Source organism: Paramisgurnus dabryanus, chromosome 17 (assembly GCF_030506205.2).
Source record: "Paramisgurnus dabryanus chromosome 17, PD_genome_1.1, whole genome shotgun sequence".
Lineage (NCBI taxonomy): Eukaryota > Metazoa > Chordata > Actinopteri > Cypriniformes > Cobitidae > Paramisgurnus > Paramisgurnus dabryanus.
The window spans coordinates 8,023,572-8,046,848 of record NC_133353.1 but is presented as its reverse complement, the minus strand read 5'-3'; the positions used below and the strand labels follow the sequence as shown (position 1 = coordinate 8,046,848).

The 23,277-nt window shown below is 35.4% G+C and overlaps 2 protein-coding genes and 1 long non-coding RNA gene across 5 annotated transcripts; 2 read left to right on the top strand and 1 right to left on the bottom strand.

Annotated features, from left to right (window-relative positions):
• Window positions 1-1,333: 1,333 nt before the first annotated feature.
• Window positions 1,334-14,801, top strand: LOC135735903 (adhesion G-protein coupled receptor F1-like). Of its 2 annotated transcripts, none has more exons than XM_065254574.2 (18): window positions 1,334-1,440; window positions 1,522-1,628; window positions 3,443-3,458; window positions 3,557-3,685; window positions 4,128-4,289; window positions 4,398-4,510; window positions 4,588-4,646; window positions 6,232-6,338; window positions 6,644-6,862; window positions 7,961-8,197; window positions 8,281-8,433; window positions 8,637-8,821; window positions 8,919-9,104; window positions 10,916-12,229; window positions 12,360-12,401; window positions 14,367-14,402; window positions 14,515-14,595; window positions 14,667-14,801. In XM_065254574.2, the coding sequence occupies exons 2-17, from the start codon at window positions 1,578-1,580 to the stop codon at window positions 14,572-14,574; spliced, it is 3,069 nt and encodes a 1,022-aa protein (XP_065110646.1). In that variant the 5' UTR covers window positions 1,334-1,440; window positions 1,522-1,577; the 3' UTR covers window positions 14,575-14,595; window positions 14,667-14,801. The 2 variants fall into 2 exon arrangements, with proteins under 2 accessions (XP_065110646.1, XP_065110654.1); XM_065254582.2 differs by having other exon boundaries at window positions 8,281-8,437; window positions 8,641-8,821.
• A 74-nt stretch (window positions 14,802-14,875) lies between these two features.
• Window positions 14,876-16,958, bottom strand: LOC135735915 (ankyrin repeat domain-containing protein 66-like). 2 transcript variants are annotated; one of them, XM_065254594.2, is made up of 3 exons: window positions 16,716-16,958; window positions 16,161-16,389; window positions 14,876-15,620 (listed from the first exon to the last, which is right to left on the bottom strand). In XM_065254594.2, exons 1-3 carry the CDS (start codon window positions 16,885-16,887, stop codon window positions 15,509-15,511), a joined length of 513 nt encoding a protein of 170 aa, XP_065110666.1. In that variant the 5' UTR covers window positions 16,888-16,958; the 3' UTR covers window positions 14,876-15,508. The 2 variants fall into 2 exon arrangements, with proteins under 2 accessions (XP_065110666.1, XP_065110674.1); XM_065254602.2 differs by having other exon boundaries at window positions 16,749-16,958.
• Window positions 16,959-21,202: 4,244 nt separating this feature from the next.
• LOC135735938 (uncharacterized) lies at window positions 21,203-22,994 on the top strand. Its single transcript, XR_010527728.2, has 5 exons — window positions 21,203-21,463; window positions 22,270-22,431; window positions 22,544-22,656; window positions 22,734-22,792; window positions 22,884-22,994. It is a non-coding gene; the product is annotated as an uncharacterized lncRNA (long non-coding RNA).
• Window positions 22,995-23,277: the final 283 nt, after the last annotated feature.

The following is a 23,277-nucleotide window of genomic DNA, read 5'->3' as shown; positions in this document are numbered from 1 at the left end:
ATGCAAACTAGCTTCTGATGCAGTCTTACAGCCTTGATGGTCTATGAAACGTTCTAGTTTTGCCATGTTGTGTTTCTCACATCACAAAGCTCTAAATCATAAAATAGCATTAACTATTTAAACCTCATTATACACACAATCAATATAAGCCACATAATCCAAGATGGAAATTTGAGATCATTTGGCAACCCAACACAGAACTAAAATTGTTTATCAAAAATGATTCTTTATGAATTCAAATTGTTTTGTTGAGTTTGGATAGTTTCATGTTTGTGAAATTTAAACTCAATTTAAATTCAATGTAAACATTGTTTGGTTTGTGCATTTTCTGTTGTCCTGAACTGTGCAGCCCCCTTTTATGCAAATAAATGGCTGGGCACCACAGCAAACCATGAGCATAGAGCACAAGAACACGGGCATTAGAAATTTTTATTTACTGTAAAAAAATGCAAATTACAAAGATTTTAAGATTTTTGACACATAATGTGTTAAAATTGCACATAATGTGTTAAAAACATAAAACAAAAAGATGTGTAAAAAATTACAACACATCCTGTCAAGCTACATCCACCAAATGTTCTGATCTGAATTTGGTGGCTATATCTTTTCTAAAGGATTCATAGAACGGATGATCAAACTGCCAAAATTCCCAAAGACTTTGCCGGGTCTGAGAATTTCATAGAAACATGTGTGTTACCATAATTGTAAGGCTCTATAAGAACATACCTCGAAATGAGGTGTAACTTAACCCCCGGGTTGCTAATCCTGTCGAAAGCGCCCTATAGAGATATACTATGGTGAAGGAAATGCCCATGAAACGTGTTTCTGTACAGCTCAGTGGTAGAGCATTGCATTTGCAGCGCAAAAGGTCATGGGTTTGAACCCAGGGAACACACCAGCTGAAAAAAGTTATAGCTTGAAATGGACTCTATAAGCCATGTCTGCCAAATGCATAAAATATATAAACAATGTGTTTATCCTTCTATGGTAAATTGTATATAATTCATACCGGCAAGCGGCTTACGGAGTGTTATTTTTCACAAGGGACTGGACTTATGAAATTTGTAAAACAGACAATCAAACCGTCAAATATCCCACAGACTTTGCCAGGTCTTATGAGAGGAAGCAACACTGATGAGTCAGATGACGGTCCGGCAGAAGCGCGTGCATGTTTAGCCGCGGCCTTTGTCAAGCAAACATTTGGTCGCAAACTTTAACCTCTAGTTTGAATTAAGACAGTACAATTTGCCTATGGTATAACGTGACATGTATTAAACAAATCAGGAAAGTTATTGAGAAAAACTTTGACTAGACTTCCATTCCACACCTCTCACAATTTTGAAGTGCCTTGATGCTGTAGTGTTGTTTCATGTCTAAAAAAACCCTGAACTTTCTGAATCTGCAGGTCAATATTTCTATGAGGAGTTTTGAAGCGAAGGGGTGAGTTTGTGATGCTCTGTGTTTACGGTTAGAAATGACATACATCTGTAAATATAAATGCATTTTGTTATGGTCAGTTAGTTAGATGACACACGAAGACTGGACTCTCTTTACACGCCAGACATCTATGACACAAAATGACATTGTGCAAAGGGATTGTGCTTCTTTTCCTGGGATTGTTTTGTAAGGTTTGTTCATTTTTTATTACTTTGTAATTAATTGTATTCACATTAATATATGTGACCCTGGACCACAAAACCAGTCATAAGTCGCACAGGTAGGCTAAATTTGTAGCAATAGCCAACAATATATCGAATGAGTCAAAATGATAGATTATTTAATGCAAAAAATCATTAAGATGTTGCATGAAGATATTTTCTACAGTAAATCTACCAAAAATGTATTTTTTTATTAGTAATATATGCTGTTAAGGACTTCATTTTAGACAGCTGGATTTTCTCAATATTGAGATTTTTTTGCACCATCAGATATTCAAATAGTTGTGTATCTCGGCTAAATATTTTCCTATCCTTACAAACATCAATGGATAGCTTATTTATTCAGCTTTCATATGATTTATAAATCTCAATTTTAAAGAAAATTGACCCTTATGACTTTTGTGGTCCAGTTTCACATATGACACCAGGGGTGTCAAATGAAATCTGTCCCGCCCCCTAATTTTATGTGACCCCGCGAAACTTTACAAATTCTTTTATTGGTTTATTTTTTGCAGGGTGGGTATTTCCTGCATTGATTTTTTTAGCGGCCAAAACGAAGTCTTTTTTGATAATTTAATGTAGGCTACTTAAGAAATTATGTTAATGATTGCAGGAGAGAGAACGAGCAGAGCCAAGCCCCACACGCGCGCGCTCTACAGCAGTGTGGTCGTTTCTCGATCGGAAGGCTTCAGCCTCCGGAAGTCGCATTTGGAAATTAACAATTATAAAGTTGACTATTAGTTAATCGTAAATTGTTGTAATATGGTAACAACTTGCGAATGTAATGCTCAGTCAACTTAAATAAACCCGGCGTGATGACGTATGCCTTTGAGAAACGCGAGTACGGTATCTGCTTTCTCTCGCGCGCGCTCATGCGCGTTTTCATCAAAACAGATACGGGATGGTAGGTCAGAAGACCAAATCGTATCCAGCGAAAATGTTTTCATTCTTGTTTACACAAATGTTTGCGATGTCTAGCTGGGATTCGTTTATAAAGCGTCTATTTCCGCTAATATCTGATTCCTGAGTGAACTAATGACTCATTTGAACCGATTCATTTTAATGAACGATTAAAACTAATATGTACAGCACTGCAATCATGAGAAGTCTGTCAGTCACTCAAAGCAAGGTAAAAATCACAACTTTTTTGCAAAGAGGGCAAGAAATGAGGACAGCGAGAGTATCTGTGTCTGATAAATGCACAAAAAATGCCTCTCATTTTCTTTAAGATGTGCTCACATACAACATGTGTTTTTGTTACCACATTTATTTTTTAAATAATCTGTAGCACACTTAAATACACTTTGTAATTATTTGTCATGCACTTCTACTTTTATAGCTAGGCATTAATTTAGTTATTAACAAAACCAGCAGTATTCCAATGCAGAGGTAATGTAATAAACAAGATGATAGGTTCTTAAACTCAACTAAAACTTTATATATAGAGCATTTAAAACAATCAAAATTGACCAAAGTGCTTTACAAAGAATAAAATCAATACATAAAAAAGAGAATATAGATAAGACAGAGTTAAACAAAATGTTCGAAAGATAACATTAAATAAATAAGAAATAATTGAATAAAATGTCATGGGACAAAAAGAGATAAAACAAAATATGTACATTCATAAAGTCTTACAAACACAACCGGCCCTTTGAAAGCAACCGTAACGCTGATGTGCCACGGGATGAAATTAAGTGACACCCCTGTATTATACAAACAGTATGCTGATAACAACTGAAACACTTATATTGTACATGACTCTGTGTGCTTTGGTTTGATAGGTTTCTGTGGCAGCAGGTATATATGGCTTTTGTGCAACCTAAACAAATATATATATTTTACAATTATAGTTGTTTGCAGGTAAGTCTGAATAATTTTCTTGTGTTATGTTTCAGAAAACTCGACTCAAGTTTACTTTTTTGAGCTTGAAATAGAGTCAACAGCATATAACGAAACATACCTCTCGACGTTGTCACCTTTAAATTGTGCAAATTGGACTGTCTCAGACATCATCGTTACAGCAAGTATTAAAAAGACAATATTATGAATTTAAGTTAAAATATTGTTTATATTAAGTAAAAGCACGTGTGTGAGGAAAATACCCAAATAAAATATTAAAGGGTCACTGCTAATAATCAGTTTTCTGTTTTAATCAGTAATTGTGTTATAATAAGTAGGCAATGTGTCTTTAAAGATGAAAGAGTTTTCTTAACTTAAGGGATTTATTGCAGCTGGGCCGTGGCTGAAACAATATGATATATATAATAGTGCGTAGCACAAGGAGATGTTGCAGAATGACAATATCCACTCAAAACTAAGTAGTCAATTCATCTCCACCGCATGTTCATTTAATCATGATATTGTATTTTATTTGAGACCAATGTACATTAAAATGTGCTGCATAGTGGAAATGTCAATTAAAATATTAATGCCGGGCTTAACAATGATAAATATACTTGTTTTTAGACTGTACAGTGGGTGAAAATAGCTACAGCACACAAAAAAACTGTTCATGCACGAATGAACACAGATGGAGTTCAGATATATGTGAAACACACAAATGCTGCAAAAATGAGAACTGCACACTTAATGTCATAGATGATGCCGTGTGCCTGCCAATTAATACAGGTATTTAATATGTGCATGAAACATATTCATGCAAGAAACAAAAATCATTGCTTGCTGCTTTTACGAAAAAAATCACAACCCAAACCCCCTTCCCACCTGTGTTCCTAGTGATTATCAATGGGTCGACTACCTTTCCAAGTCTTAATTATGGTGATTTATATGATCAAAACAACAAACAAACAGAGAAGTACGACGAGATAATTAAGAATATAACCAATGAGGTATGTATTACACACAAACAATGTAAAAAAGAGAATTTATTGTTAATAAAAAAATTATTTGTTTCTATTTCTTTCAGCTCAAAAGTAATTTCAGCACACTGCCGTGGTTCGATTCACTGGTTATCACAGGATTCAGGTAATAATAACAAGAAGAAAGTTTGTTGAGTTCTGCATTGAATATCTTTCATTGACATTTGACAGAAGAAGTGCTTTCCAATCCTGGTCCCCCCCTTCCAAAAAGTTTTAGATGTTTCCTTATTTAACCCTTGTGTGGTGTTCGGGTCTGTGGGACCCGTTTTTAATGTTTACCAAAAGAAAAAGTATGCAATTAATTGTTGTTTCAACCTCAGATTCATTGGCCTTGGCTCATTTTCTATAAAGAACATAAAAATAATCTACTTTAAAATGACTGTACACTAAACACCCCCCTACACATTTATATTACATATGTGGTGTTCGGGTCCACTGGACCCGGGGGTAGTAAGAGAGTGAAAATTGAATGTGCTATGTAACTTTACTCTGTTTTTCTCTTATCTGGGACTCCTGTGAGTGCATGAGCGTGTTTGTATATATTTATGTACATATGTGATGGATGCATGTCAGAGTTTTGTCCTTCTGCACTTGCTGTAACAGCGCAAGGATACAACATGTTATATATCAAGCATGAACATTTGTCTGTACCCACTGTCCCAAACACTTTACCTTTTGTCTAACAGGAACCATTCTACATTTTACCATTATATCCCTTACAAAAAATAACCATGGTTGTATTATAGTAAAAGTGTAGTAATCATGGTAAATTGGTGTATTGATTACCATTTGTAAAACCATGAGTTTACCACAAAACCTATGGTGTGTGTGTTTGTGTGTGTATGAGTGTGTGAGAGAGAGTGAGAAATAGAGAAAGTAAAATTTCATATCCAAGCATTTTCATCATTTTAGGTTGTAGCCAATAGCAACACATTGTTCTGCAGTGTGTGTGTGGACATAACATGGACAGGAAGACACAGTATACGTCTATAAAATGCAAGAAATGCATATGCAACACAGCTACACAGTAAAAATCTGCTTCTTATGTGTTGTGTAGGCTGGCATGAACAGGTTATGTGTTCAGTGTGGATGATGTCTTATGATACCGCATCTTTTCAGATGGGGCTTGTGCTGTGTAAACGGACACAAATGTGTAGAATTTTAAACTAAGTTCAAAGAATTAAACATCAAAAGTGATGAAAAACTTATTTGAGAAGAAAAAGTGATGAAAATACTTATTTTAGATAAACATCTGGGGGAGAATAGAATTTTCTTCTCTTATTTCATATTATCACAAAAACGAATAGCACTTTAATCTATAAAAAGTCCTCTACCAGTGGTAAATGACAAATATTAACCATAAATTCTGTCTATATTACTTGCAATAAGGCTAAAGTAATCATCTGTAAACAATATTACATAAATTTGTATGACTGCATTGGTTTAAGATACGAATAATACAGTGGGTCCACTAGACCCACAAACATTGTCTAAGTAACAGAAATATGAACACCACACGAGGGTTAAAACACCTGATTTAACTAATCAGCCTCCTTTCAAAATGGAAACATATCTCCCTAACAAGCTGATGAGTTAAATCAGGTGTGTTAAATAAGGAGACATCTAAAACTTTTTGGAAGGGTGACCAGGCTTAGAAAGCACTGTGCTAGAGTCTGTGTTGTGTGTTACAGAAAAGGCAGTCTGATTGTGGATTATACGGTGCAAGTGCTTAGTTTCTTTAACATTAATCAACTTCAAAATATAACTGGCAACCTACAATCAAAACTAATAATAAAAGGTAACTTTCATTTATCCGTAAAGAATGAATTCACCCAATGAAAATTCTGTTAAGTTTATCGTTTGCTGTCATGACTAGATGGGATACAGCTACGGTCAAAATCTCAGGGTTACTTAAGGATGAAAACAGTGCTCATTCTACAAGATTTTGGCCGTAGCTGTATCCCGTCTAGCCACAACTATGAAAATGTCTGAAACAAATCTTCATTTTGGGTGAACCTTTGTGTGCACATTTCTTCAAATGGCATTCATTTTAAGTAAATGTTTTATAGTATTGCTGAAATATTCCACTTTTTTTCTTCAAAGGACTCGTGACTATTAATATAGCTAATCAACAACCTGTTGATATTGGTACAACTGCTACTGTTACCTGTACGAAACAAGATGACCTGGGAGCTGTGACGTGGTCTTTGACAAATGCTCAGAATAAAACAACAGTAATCACCAATGGAACAGAAGCGAGCTTGAGCTCTAATAACTTAAGTGACACTGTTACTCTGAGTAACATTTCAGCAGTCTGGAAAGGTATTGTATGCTTCAATTGTAATTAAGAATGTTTTAAAGAGCCTCTATTACATTGCTAAACAGAAAGTTATTTTGGTTTATGGTTAAAAAACACATAATTGTCGACATACCGTATATTACTGTTGCTCCTCAAAGCCTCGCCTCTCTGGAACACATTGATTTTGTACAAAGCTCATCGTTCTGAAATGCCCGATGTACTTTGATTGGCCAGCTATCCAGTGCGTTGTGATTGGCCTGAATACATCTACCTTATCAATACGAGCCCGAATCTGTTCCAGAAAATGCAGATGACCAATCTGATCGATCAACTTTGCCAGCGTGGCTTGAGCAGAATGTAACATATTTTTAGGTATACTAAAGATACTAAAACATTAAAAACATCCAAGAATTGGAGACGATAACTCGCGTCATCGTTTTCTTGGCTTTACATATGAATAGTTTGGTTCCAAAATGTGTTAAACACCATTTTTTATTTGTATTAGTTACCGCCCAAATCAGTATTGTATCAGTATTAAAAAGTAAATTCTTAATGTTATTCTGTCATCTTTTTTCCCTTTATTTCCAAATCGTGACAAAGGCCACTCTTCCTTCTCTGCAGAATGCAATAAATCCGCTTAACCAATCACAGCGCACCATTCCACGCACTGTAAACAAACAATGGCGGCACTTTGAATATACAAAATCCAATTTTTCCTCATCTACTTTGTACTTCGTGATCAACAAACAAACAAAAACAAAATAATCATTTTGATGGCATTGATAAACTTTTTTTGTTTTCTGTGGCGTGGAAGAAACGTAAGCCATCAAAATCAAATAATTTACATGAGAGGCACTCGGGCGAAGGAAAAATGTTGGCTGTTGCTTGTTCTCACACAACAGCATCAAGCTTCTGTCATAACACATTGACACCAGGGGATCTTACTGATAAAATTATTATTATTATTATTATTTCTGATAAAATGCATTCTGTGCACATGCAGCCAGTGAACACACAAAAACCAACAGAATTTGTTATGTCAATATGTCAATTTAGCTTTGTATACTAATTAGACTCTGTCTGTCTTTCTCTCCCTCCGCATGTCTATCTGCTGACTGAAGGACTGTTTACATGCGAGTATACAAAATGGTCCATAAAGCTTACGGCAAGTGAACCATTGGACATTGCACTTTTGCCAGACATACAAGGCAGTAGCGACCCCCAATTTCCTGATTGTACAGATCAAAACCAAAATGTGCACGTTGTAATTCAGTGTGCCATTTTAAACAACTCAGAAAATTACACTGTTTCATGGAACAGCTCAGCTAATCTCTATGATCTCACACAACAACAAACAGGTATGAATATCTCCTCATTGTTTTTGCTCTCAATCTCAGTGTTATGGTTTTGCATTGATCGACACTTTTCACATTATTGCAAGAGTACAAAGAAGACAAGATCTATTACAAAGCAGAAGCAACGATTAAATGTGGAGACGGAAATGAATCTCTAAGCACCACGTGTACCTTCAGAAACATCAGATCCCAGACAAAGAAGAACAGCTCAATGACTGTGGACATCCCTATCATTAAAAGTAAGTTTTGGTATTAATGTTATTTAAATTTTATATTATTGATTTTATTTCAGTTTATATACTTTATTTCACAAGTAAAGTGTATTTTTATTTTTAAATACTTTCGTTCAATACAATACAGTTTATAACAACATGAAGGTATATAATAAAAATAATCTTTCTCGGTTGAAAACAAATCTGTTCTCTACTATTTCTTCACGCAGGTAGCTCATCATTCTGTGTCAAACAAGATGACTGGCCTAAGACTAAAGGTAACTACACGGCTGTTTTACCTTGTGATAACGCTGCTGTTGGCAATAGGATCAAAAAATGCAATAATACGATATGGCAGGAGGAAATCAGTAATTGTGTGGATCCGAATCTCAACAAACTTTATAATGACATACTGGTATCATTTATTTATAATAATTTTCTCATAATTTTCAATAATAGTTTCCTCTCAGATGAAGTTAGTAAACAACTCCCTTTGTCTTTCATAAAAACAGAAAATAGGTAAGGGACTGGGATTTATTATAGAAAATGCTGACAGTTTTTTCAAACGGTTACAAATATCAACAACTTTCGAAAGTATTAAGGCCTTTGCAAATATTGATGCAACTGTACAAATTCTGGAATCAATGAATAGCGTGTCTGAAGTGCAGTCACATCAATGGAACGACACCATCGTGCCTGTGAGTATTTTATCTTCAGTGTTTCTCAAAGTTTTAAATCCATCTTTTTAATAAAACACCCTAGCCTGGTTTTCCTCATGCTGCCTTGCTCGCAAATTTATTCACGGTGTATGGAAACTTGGACCTTTTTTGCCCCTGAAATAGGGAACCAATCACAGAATGGGGAGGGGGCAGCAAGACGATGACGCGGTCTATGCGACCCACCGAAGCAGTTTTGTTTATCCAACACGGCAGCAGACGCGAAGTAACTTTTCAATGCAGCCTTAGATAGTGTTTTAAGTAGTTCTGAACGCAAGTTTATTTAAAAAAAGAGCAACTTTTGGCGTTAAACAATTTCATATCCAAAAAGGATGTTTGGATATGGCAGACATGATAGCCACCGAGTTTTAGGATCAACCTGCTAGGCATCGTCGTAAACAAAAACTATTTAACTTACAAATTGTAAGTGTTATTTATTAATATCATATTGTCATTATGCCTGTATAGTGGTTGTCACAGTGCCACTAAATTGTGTTGCTTTTCAATATAAATATACAACTACCGGTTTAGTTGCATAGCTTTCAGTTGTGTGCACACGTACCGATAAAAGTAGTTTACGTTTGAATTCATGTCGATCTACATGCGTCATCTGGTATAATTGAAAAAATTGGCTATGAGCTACGTACAGATGCATTTGATAGACACTCGTAGTGCCCAATAAACGGCTCTGGGCATTCGTAAACCACGCCTCAAATATGAGAAAATGAGCATAGTGTTACGGGACCACGTCTCATTCTATATGACTGGCAGCATGGGGAAACCCAGGCTAACTAAAAGTTTCTTCATATATTTGTTCATTATTTAAAGGTGCAGTGTGTAATTTTTCAAAGGATCTCTTGACAGAAATGCAAAATAATATACAAAACTATATTATCAGGAGTGTATAAAGACCTTTTTATAATGACCCCTTATGTTTTATTACCTTAGGATGAGACGTTTTTATCTACATAAACCGAGGGTCCCCTTACGTGGAAGTCGCCATTTTGTGCCTCCATGTTTCTACAGAAGCCCTTAACGGACAAACGTTTTTGCTAAGTTGTCCCCGTTGATGACATGTTTTTCCGGTGGCAGCTACTGTAGCTTCTCTATGCGTTTCAAAAGCGAGGGATAAACAGTGGACTGAGCTGTTGGTTGCAATTCGCAGCCTCACCACTAGATGCCGCTAAAATGTACACACTGCACCTTTAATGCACAATGTTATTAGGAACAACTTTGATTTTAAAAATGCATCAGTAACTAAGGAGCTCTGATGCAAAAGCCTCTAAACGCCACCTCCTTCAAAAATTACATAATGATATTAACCGAATGCTCTCGGCATGTAATATACATTCATCAAATACTTTCGCTTTAAATCCACTGAATTGCGGCCTCGGGTCATTCAAAAATAACGCTTTGTTCACATTTCATTTCTTGTGTGCGCAAATAAATTATTTGAAAATACTTTAACTTTTTTGAATGCCGCATTGGAAAGTGGTGCACACGGTTTTAGACATGCAATGTGAACAGCCCCTTAGGGGGTTTTGCATCTGAGCTCTTCGATTGTGAAATTTTAACATTAAGATGAAAAAAATGCTGTAGAAGTATTGTTTGTTATTACTGTAGTTCATGTTAACCAATGTAGTTAACTAATGGTAAGAAATGGAACCTTACATGAAAACGTGTTAACGGTCTAAAACGGAGTGTAAAACAAGGCAGATTCGACTCATTAATTTTATCATTTATTCATTCATCATTTTAAATGAATGTAATCATGTTTCCTTTTTCTTTTTCAGGATTTTGTAAGTGCTATAAGCAATATTTTGAACGACACCAAATACTGGAAACAAACATCAAATGATAATGCAACCAGTTTATCTATAAAATATCTCCAGAGTGTTGAGAATATGATGAACAACTCAAATCTGTCCCCCACTTCTTCCGTCAACCGTTCAAATGTCGCGCTGAAGGTCTGTAACTCCAGTGATTGCAACTTTTTCAATGTCAGCGTCAAAACAGAGCAAAACGTTACAGTTGTTGTAGTTGCATTTAGGAAACTTGCTACCAATTTACCACAAACCCTAAACAATAAGAGTGTTGAATCAGAAGGCATAATCTTGTCAGTTACAGAGGTAAATGGCACTGATTCCACTTATCTAAAGATGAACTTCAGTGATGGCCAAATAAGAAAACACAACCACCAAATGTTTTGCGTTTACTGGGATGAAAATCAAAAAGAGTGGTCAAGTGATGGCTGCACGTGGGGTGGTGCAAACAACCCGACACTCTGTACCTGTACGCACAACTCTGCTTTCACCATCATGATGTCCAAAACAGCAGAAAGTCTTCCGTATATGGAGGAACTGACCTACGTTGGCTTGGGAATTTCAGTGGTTTCGCTCGTGCTCTGTATACTGATTGAGATTATGGTGTGGGATACGGTCGTAAAATCAAACATCTCTAATTTTCGCCATATAGCCTTGGTCAACATCTCAGTTTGCCTGCTTTTTGCATATTGTGCATTTTTAGCATCAGCAAAACCAGAGCAAATCCTTCCAAACTGGTGCATGATACTTACAGTGGTGAAGCAGTTTTGTTTCTTGGCCGCCTTTTTCTGGATGTTGTGCTTGAGTTTTGTGCTCCTTCACCAGCTAATATTTGTTTTTGAGAAGCTACGGAAAAGGGTCTATTTGGCGTTATCGATCACCGTTGGTTACGCCTGCCCATTATTGTGTGTGGCAGTGACCGTCATTCAGTTTGGCAATGGTATGGAGGGCGAATACTTTTCAAAAGACACTTGCTGGCTAGTATATCAATCAACGTTGAAAGGTTCACTCTTTGCCTTTATTTTGCCGGTTGGTACCGTTGTGGTTTTAAATATGTTTGCATTGTTTGTGGTCATCACAAAAATTGCAACGCCTACTGTGTCCGAGGCAAAAGCTCGGGATGAAAAGGATGTCGCCAAAAGCATAATTAAGACGATCGTTTTGCTGAGCCCTATCCTTGGAATAACATGGATTTTAGGATTTTTCGTGTTCACACTTGACCTTACACAAAAGCCATATGCCCAGATCGTGAATTACGCATTTACAATACTGAATTCCCTACAGGTAAGAATTGTCCATCAATTGTGCACACAATACACAATATCTATTTATTCACCTACATCTGATACGTTTCTGGATGCGCATTTGAAATAACTATTGTAACTATTGTATTAACTATTGTATTTCAACGCAGGGATTTTTTATACTGTTTTCAAACTGCTTCGGAGAGAAAAAGGTAAGCACATAACAGGGTGAATTGTCCTAATGTGGGACATCTTTTTGAATTTCAGACTTCTGTGAAATGTCCTTCCTATTTGATTATGGAATCGAACAAAAGAATTATGCCAGTTTTGTCCAGACATAAGAATGGGTACATTTTCTGAAGAAAATGTGAAGTGGTGCTTGTTATGGCAAAATTTGTGAAACTAAATATTACAAAAATGTATACCCGACTCAAAACAGTCCAGCCCCATGTCTCTACGATATTCTGATGCAGAGATATAGGCTTTTTTAATCGATTGCTAACAAGTGAATTGGCCTCCACCAGTTATTAACGTTCAAGCCACAAGTGAAACAATCCAACCTCCATGTCTCTACGATGTTCTGATACAGAGATAAAAGGCTTTGTTTATTCTGTTGCTAGGGTACTGTATTTGGTTGCTAGGGAGTGGCTTGCTCCACCCTCATATACAGTGACGAAAATAAGTATTTGAACACCCTGCTATTTTGCAAGTTTTCCCACTTAGAAATCATGTAGGGGTCTGAAATTGTCATCGTAGGTGCATGTCCACTGTGAGAGACATAATCTAAACAAAATCCAAAATTCACAGTTTTAAAACTATTTATTTGTATGATACAACTGCAAATTCTGACCCTCAAAGACCTGCTAGTCTGCCTTTAAAATGTCCACCTCCACTCCTTTTATTATCCTAAATTAGATGAGGTCATTAGCTGCATAAAGACACCCGTCCACCCAATACAATCAGTAAGAATCCAACTACTAAACATGGCCAAGACCAAAAAGCTTTCCAAAGACAATAGAGACAAAATTGTACACCTCCACAAGGCTGGAAATGGCTACGGGGAAATTGCCAAGCAGCTTGGTGAAAAAAGGTCCACTGTTGGAGCAATCATTAGAAAATGGAAGAAGCTAAACATGACTGTCAATCTCCCTCGGACTGGGGCTCCATGCAAGATCTCACCTCGGTCTCAATGATCCTAAGAAAGGCGAGAAATTAGCCCAGAACTACACGGGAGGAGCTGGTCAATGACCTGAAAAGAGCTGGGACCACCGTTTCCAAGGTTACTGGTGGTAATACACTAAGACGTTATGGTTTGAAATCATGCATGGCACGGAAGGTTCCCCTACTTAAACCAGCACATGTCCAGGCCCGTCGTAAGTTTGCCCATGACCATTTGGATGATCCAGAGGAGTCATGGGAGAAAGTCATGTGGTCAGATGACACCAAAATAGAACTTTTTGTTCATAATTCCACTAAACGTGATTGGAGGAAGAAGAATGATGAGTACCATCCCAAGAACACCATCCCTACTGTGAAGCATGGGGGTGGTAGCATCACGCTTTGGGAGTGTTTTTCTTCACATGGGACAGGGTGACTGCACTGTAATAGGGGGAGGATGGCCATGTATTGCTAGATTTTGGGGAACAACCTCCTTCCCTCAGTTAGAGCATTGAAAATGGGTCGAGGCTGAGTCTTCCAACATGACAATGACCTGAAGCACACAGCCAGGATAACCAGGGAGTGGCTCTGCAAGCAGCATATTAAGGTTCTGGCATGGCCTAGCCAGTCTCCAGACCTAAACCCAATAGAGAATCTTTGGAGGGACCTTAAACTCTGTGTTTCAAATACTGTACCAAATATTAACATTGACTTTCTCGGGTGTTCAAATACTTATTTGCAGCTCACTGTATGTCTGGACATTTGAGAAGTCATGTAATATTTTTATTTTTGTGATGCCATAGTTTCACTGGCATTCAGGTATTGTTTGTGGACCTACAAACACTAAACCTTAGGTGTCCCGCATTAGGCAGAGTCCCACTTTAGGGCAATCCACCCTACTATGAATTCAGGCTTATCTAACTAGTTCACAATAGTTGGTTATATTCTTCCAGTATGCAAAACAGTGATGCTGTGTGTACTGTATTGCATTCTTAATGTGTACATTTTCTTCTCCAAAGGTTCGTGAAGCACTTTTAAAGCGTTTCAGGGCCAAGGTGTGTACATACACATGCAGGGGAAGATACAATAAATTTTTTATATTTATTAATGTTTTATGGCCACAAACACATACATTATAATAATACAGAGCATGTTCTCTTACATTAGAAATCAGTGAATTTTACAAGCGAAAGCTCAACCAAAGTGACATCACTAGTAAAGAAATGATCATCTGGACAGATGTTTCAGGTAAGGAACATTTCAGTGTTTTAGAATTTATTTGTCATTTCTCTCTAACATTGTTCATAACTGAAATGTAGGTTTTAAATGGACGCAGATGACAACGCACAAGGAAAACATTTATGGATGCAATTCTTTCATTTATTCATTCAATTAATAACTGATTTATAGTGTAAAACTGCTATAAAACAGGATTGGTGTGTGTGTATATCATTTTATTTAAAATTATTATCTTATTGTATAGTCTGATTTCTGATGGGGGGCCATTTTTTATTTTGAAAATAAAGTGTCATTATGACTTATGTGGCATTTCAGCTGATTTTTCTTTTTACGACAGACTTGTAAAGTTTTCAATTTTGTTGTTTTGTAGACCTTCCTCACATAATCTAAAATTACATTAAACATTATTTTCAAATGCTATTATAATGAGTGTGCATGAGGTTTCAACACTTCAAATTACAAAAATCTGTATCATTCATGTGTTATATCAAATTAATTCAAGTGAAATTAAAAAATCAACTATAAAATGGTTAGGAAATGTGTATAGACTTGTGTGTGTGTGTTTTGTAACTTTTTAAATGTTGTAATAAACATAATTATCTGTCAACCAAATGTTTTGTATGTTCACGGTCAGAATAATGGTCCCTAGCTGTCACTGGGGCGAAACCCATTCATAAATGCACCTAGAGAGTTCATATTAGTACATTAGAGGTACTTATTGGTATATTAGTACCTATGTGTTATACATATCTCTACCTAAATGGTACATCAAGACCCAATGGTATAGTGGGTATATTACATATATGTTAATCATTTTCTGACTAATTAAATAAAAAAGTTGTATTTATTAGTCTATATTTTTGTTTCGACATTGAACTGTATTTTATTATCTTGAAGTAATAAAATCTTCTTTATTACTTGTTTATTCAGCATTATTAGCTTCTCTTTCCTGTTGCCATTCCTCATCAGTGTCATCTATAGTCAGCCCGTTTAACTTTGCCATCTGATAATAGTTTCTGCTCTCAACCTCCGCCCTAAAAATAACAGAGATAACAAAGTTATTAAACATCATAATTATTATTAAGTATGCATGGGCTGGTAACTGGTTTCAAGGTATAGCGAGGTTTTAAGACTCAAGGTTTCAAAACCACTAACATTCTCTATGATACCATTTCCAAGGTATGAGCTGTGTTTATACAAAAATAATTAAATCGTCATGTAATTGATTTGATGTTTACATTTAATATATATTAAAGAATATTATAATTAAGGGCTTTATTTTAACCTGGCATACATGTTGTATGTTGCTTAAAAATAAAATGTATTGTAGCCAGTTGAAAAGTTGTTGTTTGTATACACAAACGTTTAAAAATAACACAATACCGCAACACTGTGAAACTGTGGTAGTTTTTCTTCAGGTTATCATACCATCAAAATCTAAAACCGGCCCATGCCTATTATTAAGTGCCACTTTAAAAAATAAAGAAACAAAGTACTACTATAAAAATTAAGTACATACAGATAAAAGTCAAAAATTTAGTTTTTCAAGCATGCAGCAAAATAAAAAATCATACTTTTTTAGAAAATGAACACAGTCTTCATGTCCATAGATTTCAGCAATCCTGACAGGTTTGTCCCCGGATGAATCCTCTTTGTCTATGGGGGCGTGGAGGGAATGCAGAAGTCGCAATACTGCTAGTCTTCCAGATTCTGCTGCAAAGTGTGCGGGCGTCCATCCATCGTCAGTCCTCAAACAAGCCCTCGCTCCATTCTCCATCAGTATCCTAACCACCTCTGTTTGGCCTTAGATGAGATCCACCAGTTAAGATATAATCTTATAGATTGAAGCATCCCCCAAAAGAGATGATGTATATTTTTATTTAACTGACAAATGGGCACTTAAAATAACAAATACAGCACCTGTGATACCACAACATATAATTAACGTTGCAGGTTGCTTTATTATCATGAAACTAAAGTCAGCAACAAATTGCTTTAATCTTATGATTTTGTGACATATGTTACTTCAGCATCACCTGTGCACGTTCTTTGAAATACACCTTACTAGATCTAAACCAAACTGTTGACACCTTAGTTGCAGTAGACTATTAATTTTTAAAGCATCTCACATAAATGCTTAAGTCTGAAGTTTGAAGACCTGCCTTTGGATGCAGCCCAGTGAAGCGCCGTCTTCTGATTCCAGTCTGTGTCTTTGTGATTGGGGTCACATGATTTCTTTTGTATAATTTCCTCCACAAGATCAACATCTCCAACAGCTGCTGCCTGATGCAACTCAGTCATTTATTTTATAATTGAACTATAAAAATGTTTTTCTATATACAGCGCTAAAGTTTATCGTTTCTATGTACTGCACGCATCTGTTGCTGTCTGCGTCATTGCGTCATTGCGTCACAGCGCGCCTGCATGTCGTGTGGTGTCCACTGAAACAAAATGAGCGGGTAAACAATTTTATTATTCCCTGTCTCTACATTTTAATGTCGATGTACTGAGAAACTTTAATATAGCTTTATTTAGGTATAAAATATAATATATAAAGTATATGTGTTGCGTTGAGGGCATCGTCACGTGGTAAGCGTTACATTCCTCCGCGCTGGCTATGAGAGATCAAATCACAGTTGTTTGCGATTAACGTTACTAGATGGTGAATTTTCACAAGCCAAATTGGGCGGTTTTACACTTGTGTCAGGTAATAATTTACGAAGTTAATAGACTTAAACGATTATACATTGTTGTGTACAAAAATATCCATTAAAACAATTTCCGGAGATTTAAACGCTGCTCAATGGAGGATGAAATAAATCATTCATATTGTTTCTAAAAACCATTAAAACATTTTCTTATGTGGTGTGCTAAATTTAAGAAGCTATAATACACGATACGTGTTCAAACTGAAAACAACTTGCACTGACATATCTTTAAATACATTGTTTTGCCTCAAAATGCACACAAGTAATGTTTTTAGCATGTTTGTTAAAAATAGTTATATTTCCTAATTAAACTAATGTCTAGTCCTGGTTTAAAGGGGACATTTCACAAGACTTTTTTAAGATTTCAAATAAATCTTTGGTGTCCCCAGAGTACCCATGTGAAGTTTTAGATAGTTTTAGATCAAAATACCACACAGATAATTTATTATATCATGTAACAATTGCCAAAATTTGTAGGTATGAGCAAAATGTGCCGTTTTTGGGTGTGTCCTTTAAAATGCAATTGAGCTGGGCTGCGTTCAGCCCCGACAAAACATTGCACAACGTTTATTAAACAGAAACGGTGATGCGTTGAACACCCTGTTGTAATGACGCAAGAGTTGCAACTACGGTAGCTGAGAGGCCATTCTTTGTGTTCTTTTTTAAATGTTTCTGAAGCCTAATGAAATCTTTATAAATGTGTTTTTAATACTGTAAAATACCCTCGATGTTACAGTCACTGACCTTGCCGTCCAGAATGAAAGACAACATTCCAACTTGAACCCATTGAGTGAGCTTTCTCTTTACTACCACCTGGTTTATTTACATCTTGCCGCTGATTGGGCCGACATTTTAGACACACCCACCAAACAAGAGAAAACGCATCTAAAACCTGTTGCATTGCGTTGTACACCGTTTCCAGGAAACATGTCGTTCAACCTGGAACGTTGCGCACCGGTGTGAGATTGAACGTGCCCCTGATCTCTACACTAAATGGCGGTGCCATGGTTGGATAGTGCAAATTAAGGGGCGGTATTATCCCCTTCTGACATCACAAGGGGAGCCAAAATTCAATGATCTATTTTTTCACATGCTTGCAGAGAATGGCTTACCAAAACTTACTGAGTTAATCTTTTTCACATTTTCTAGGTTGATAGAAGCTCTGGGGACCCAGTTATTGCACTAAAACATGGAAAAGTTAGATTTAAATGATATGTCCTTATCCGGGAAACCACCCCTTAAAGTCCTACCTTCAGCAAGAGGTGAAGATGATAAAGGACAAGGGTTTGCTAAATTGGCAACATTTCAGGAAAGCAATGCGATTCATCTCTGCATATGTTAATGACAGAGAAACTCAACAATTCCGAAAGTGGGCAGCTTTCATTTCTGGAACTGAAAGACTTGGCTTTGTTGTGACATGGAACTGGCAAGAACACCACATGGCAGCGTTTACTAGAGACTAAAAGAGCTCCTCATAAGTCCTTCAGTACTACAGTACTTCGATGCTAAATTCCATATCCGTTTTCAAATCAAAAACTAAAAAACAAATCGAATTTTCATTTATTGTTTCCATTAATAAAATAAAAAAAGAAAACTAGGAATTGATAAATTTTTTATTTCATGTCTCAGTCTTACTAAGTCTTATTGAGACGTGGGAAGCGAAAACTTCCAATATCATTTAGCAGGGCACGCAGATGTAATCATTAACACGATTTATTATCCTATGACTAATCAACTTTACATTACTGCATTTGGTAGACGCTTTTATTCAAATAATAAGGCATACATTTTATCAATATTTGTGTTCCCTGGGTTCAAACCCATGACCTTTGCCATGCTCTACCACGCAATGCTTAACCACTGAGCAATTTTAGACCAATTGGGGATGGTATTTTTTCTGCACACCTTTCCCACATGGGCGTACAAAAATGCTCTGCAATTTTTTCAGATTTTGTGAAAAGTTGAAACGTGAATACTGCCACGCCAATTATACACATCTAGGTAAGTTTATGGACTATTTTTGAAGTTTATTACGTCTCTGCTTCCCCTGTCGGTAACGTTTGCAAATGCTGGTGAGAAAAGACAGCTCCTCAGTTGAAAATTGGAAAATAGAGCTTTTTAATATGTTATTTATTTCATTTTTTTATAGAAAAAATTTATCAATTCATTCTTTTTTACAGTATTTTTTTTTCATTTTATGAATTGAAACGATAAATGAAAATATGATTTGTTTATTTCGTTTTCCGTTTTTGATTTGAAAATGGATATGGAATGGATGGTAAATACCCTGATTGTTCACGGATCCAACAGCAGGTGCATTTACTCATCTTCATAAACAAATAAGATAACAAAATAATATCTGTGCTCTAAAAAACTTTTAAAATAACCTGTTGACAGAGTTTGTTTCCTCGATGGTTGTTTCCCAGAAATATGAATTTTACTGATATGCAAACTAGCTTTTGATACAGTCTTACAGTTTTGATGGTTTATGGAACGTTCTAGTTTTTTCCATGTTGTGTTTCTCACATCACAAAGTCCTAAATCATAAATAAGCCTTAACTATTTAAACCCCATTCTGCACATGATCTAACAATCAATAAAAAATCCCTCATTACGCCTGTGGTTCTACCACATAATCCAAATTTGAAATTGGAGATCATTTGGTGACCCAACACAGAACCCAAAATGTTTATCAAAAAATTATTCTTTAAAATGAATTAAAACTGTTTTGTTGAGTTTGGATAGTTGCATGTTTGTGGTAGAAAATAAAACAAAAATTGACAGCGTTCAAAACAAACCGTGTTCATTCTTATTAAAAAAGTAAACATGTATTAACATTGTTTGGTTTGTGCTTTTTCTGTTGTGAACTGTGTAGCCCCCTTTTATCCAAATAACAGACTGGGCACCACAGCAAACCGCATAGAGCACAACAACATGGGCATTAGAAATGTTTACTGTAAAAAATAAATGCAAATTACAAAAGTTTTACCGTTGTACACACAATTTTGACAACCACAAAAAAACCAAAAGTCAAAGTCAAAACCATTCAGGAACAACAGAAAACCAAACATCTAAACTATATTATATATAAATCATTTATTGTCATCTATACTAGTCAAAATATCATAAAATCAACCTATCCTTGTTGTAATTTGAATTAAGATTGGTACCATTTGCCTATGGTATCACATGACCGTATTAAGCAAATCAGGAAAGTTATTGAGATAAAACTTTGAGTGGACTTTCATTCCACACCTCTCACGATTTTGTAGTGCCTCTGTAATTTCATGTTTAACTTGAAACTTTCTGAATCTGCGGGTCAATATTTCTATGAGGAGTTGTGAAGCGTAGGGGTGAGTTTGTGATGCTCTGTGTTTACGGTTAGAATTGACATACATATATAAATGTATTTTGTTATGGTCAGTTAGTTAGATGTTGCCTGAAACACGAATAACTGGACTCTCTTTACACACCAGACATCTATAACACAAAATGACATTGTGCAAAGGGGTTGTGCTTGTTTTCCTAGGATTGTTTTGTAAGGTTTGTTCATTTTTTTTATTACTTTGTAATTAATTGTACATAAATATATGTGACCCTGGACCACAAAACCAGTCATAAGGCACAGGTATATTTGTAGCAACAATACATTATCTATAATTTTGTGCCAAAAATCATTAAGATGCTGCATGAAGATATTTTGTCATTTTTTTTACCGTAAATATACCAAAAAATATATTTATTATTAGTAATATGTGTTGCTAAGGACTTTAAAATAGTTGCTTCTCGCTTAATATTTTCCTATCTTAACAAACATCAATGGATTATGACTTGTTTTGTGGTTTTATATTATACAAAACATTATACTGACTACCACTGAAACACTTTTATTGTACACTTCATGACTCTGTGTGCTTTGGTTTGATAGGTTTCTGTGGGAGCAGGTATATATGGCTTTTGTGCAACAAACAAATATATATATTTTACAATTATAGTTGTTTGCAGGTGAGTCTAAATAATTTCCTTGTGTTATGTTTCAGAAAACTCGACTCAAGTTTACTTTTTTGAGCTTGAAATAGAGTCAACAGTATATCATGAATCGAACCTCACAAAGTTGTCACCTTTAAATTTTGGAGATTGGACTGTCTCGCACATTACCGTTACAGCAGGTATTAAAAAGACAATATTATGAATTTAAGTAAAAATATTGTTAATAGCAAGAAACAGGACAAACATGTTTTTTATTGTTTAACTACACTGTAAAAATTATCTGTAATTATGCAGCTGATTGCTAGTAACTTACTGTAGAAGATAAAGATTGAAAATGTTTCATGTTCATTTAACTTTGATCAAACTGTTACCAGTAAATAACATAAATGTAAAATCTACAGCAGGGGTCTCCAACCTTTTTATGAGCAAGGGCTACCACAATGGATAAAACAATCTGGAGGGCTACTTTTTGATATAGTCTACTTAAAACTTTTTTGTTTTACTTGTTTATTTTATTTAATTTGACTTGTTTATATGTTTTAGTATTGTTTAAAATTTTAACATACGTAAACCAAGCCAAGCTAATATAGAAAAATATGTCATAAATAAATATTACAGTTGAGACTATTAATAAAATGTGCTTTGGCGGGCACGTTGGTGACCCCTGATCTACAGTAAGTTACTGGCAGCTAGTGGCCAGTAATACTGTAATTTATACAGAAATGTTTTACAGTGTAAAAATAATGGCACTTCCCAATTATAAAAATTTCTAAGAAAACATGGAAAACATTTTTATTAGAAAGGAAATACCTGGAATATTATATAAGTAGTCAATTCATATCCACCGCAAATTAATTTAATCGTGATATTGTGTAGTGTTTTATATTTTATTTGAGACCAATGTACATTATAATGTGCTGCATAGTGGAAAGTAAATTAAAATATTAATGACGGGCTTAACAATGATAAATATACTTGTTTTTAGATTGTACAGTGGATGAAAAAAGCAACAGCACACAAAAAAACTGTTCATGCACGAATGAACACAGATGGAGTTCAGATATTTGCGACACACACAAATGCTGCAAAAATGAGAACTGCACACTTAATGTCATAGATGATGCCATGTGCCTGCCTATTAATACAGGTATTTAATATGTGTATGAAACGTATTCATGCAAGAAACAAGAATCATTGCTTGCTGCTTTTACGAAAAAAAAAAATAACAACCCAAACCCCCTTCCCATCTGTGTTCCTAGTGATTATCAATGGGTCGACAACCTTTCCAAATCGTAATTATGGTGATTTATATGATCAAAACAACAAACAAACTGATACGTACGATGAGATAAGTAAGAATATAACCAATGAGGTATGTATTACACACAAACACTGTAAAACAGAGAATTTATTGTTAATAAAAAAATCATTTGTTTCTATTTCTTTCAGCTCAAAAGTAATTTCAGCAGACTGCCGTGGTTCGATTCGCTGGTTATCACAGGATTCAGGTAATAATAACAAGAAGAAAGTTTATTGAGTTCTGCATTGAATATCTTTCATTGACCTATGACAGAAGATATGCGGGGTTGTGTGTTACAGAAAAGGCAGTCTGATTGTGGATTATACGCTGCAAGTGCTTAGTTCCTTTAACCTCACTCAACTTCAAAATATAACTGGCAACCTACCATCAACAACGCTACTAACAAAAGGTAACTTTCATTTATTTGTAAAGAATGATTTTTAAGTTTTTTTAATGTCAAGGTTTTTTACCTATAGTGAAATTTTATGTTATTTTTAAGTAATGTCAAACTTTTTAAAGTGTAGTTGTGGTGAGATAGGATACAGCTAAAGGCAAAATCTTGCCGAATATGCGCTGTTTTCATTCTAATCCTACCCCCTAACCCTAAGATTTTGTAAGAATTTGGCCATAGTTGAATGACATGAGGATGAATTAATAATGAGAGAATCTTCATTTTGGGTAAACTTTAACTTT

Excerpts from the sequence above, each read along its gene's own strand:
- LOC135735915 (XM_065254594.2), bottom strand. The coding sequence starts at position 16,887 with ATGACTGAGTTGCATCAGGCAGCAGCTGTTGGAGATGTTGATCTTGTG. Across the intron at positions 16,390-16,715 it reads CTTCAGACTTAAGCATTTAT|GCCAAACAGAGGTGGTTAGG; the intron begins GTGAGATGCTTT and ends ATCTCATCTAAG. Across the intron at positions 15,621-16,160 it reads TGTGTTCATTTTCTAAAAAA|GGCGGAGGTTGAGAGCAGAA; the intron begins GTATGATTTTTT and ends TGTTATTTTTAG.
- LOC135735903 (XM_065254574.2), top strand. The coding sequence starts at position 1,578 with ATGACATTGTGCAAAGGGATTGTGCTTCTTTTCCTGGGATTGTTTTGT. Across the intron at positions 9,105-10,915 it reads GGAACGACACCATCGTGCCT|GATTTTGTAAGTGCTATAAG; the intron begins GTGAGTATTTTA and ends TTTCTTTTTCAG. Across the intron at positions 12,402-14,366 it reads ACTGCTTCGGAGAGAAAAAG|GTTCGTGAAGCACTTTTAAA; the intron begins GTAAGCACATAA and ends TCTTCTCCAAAG.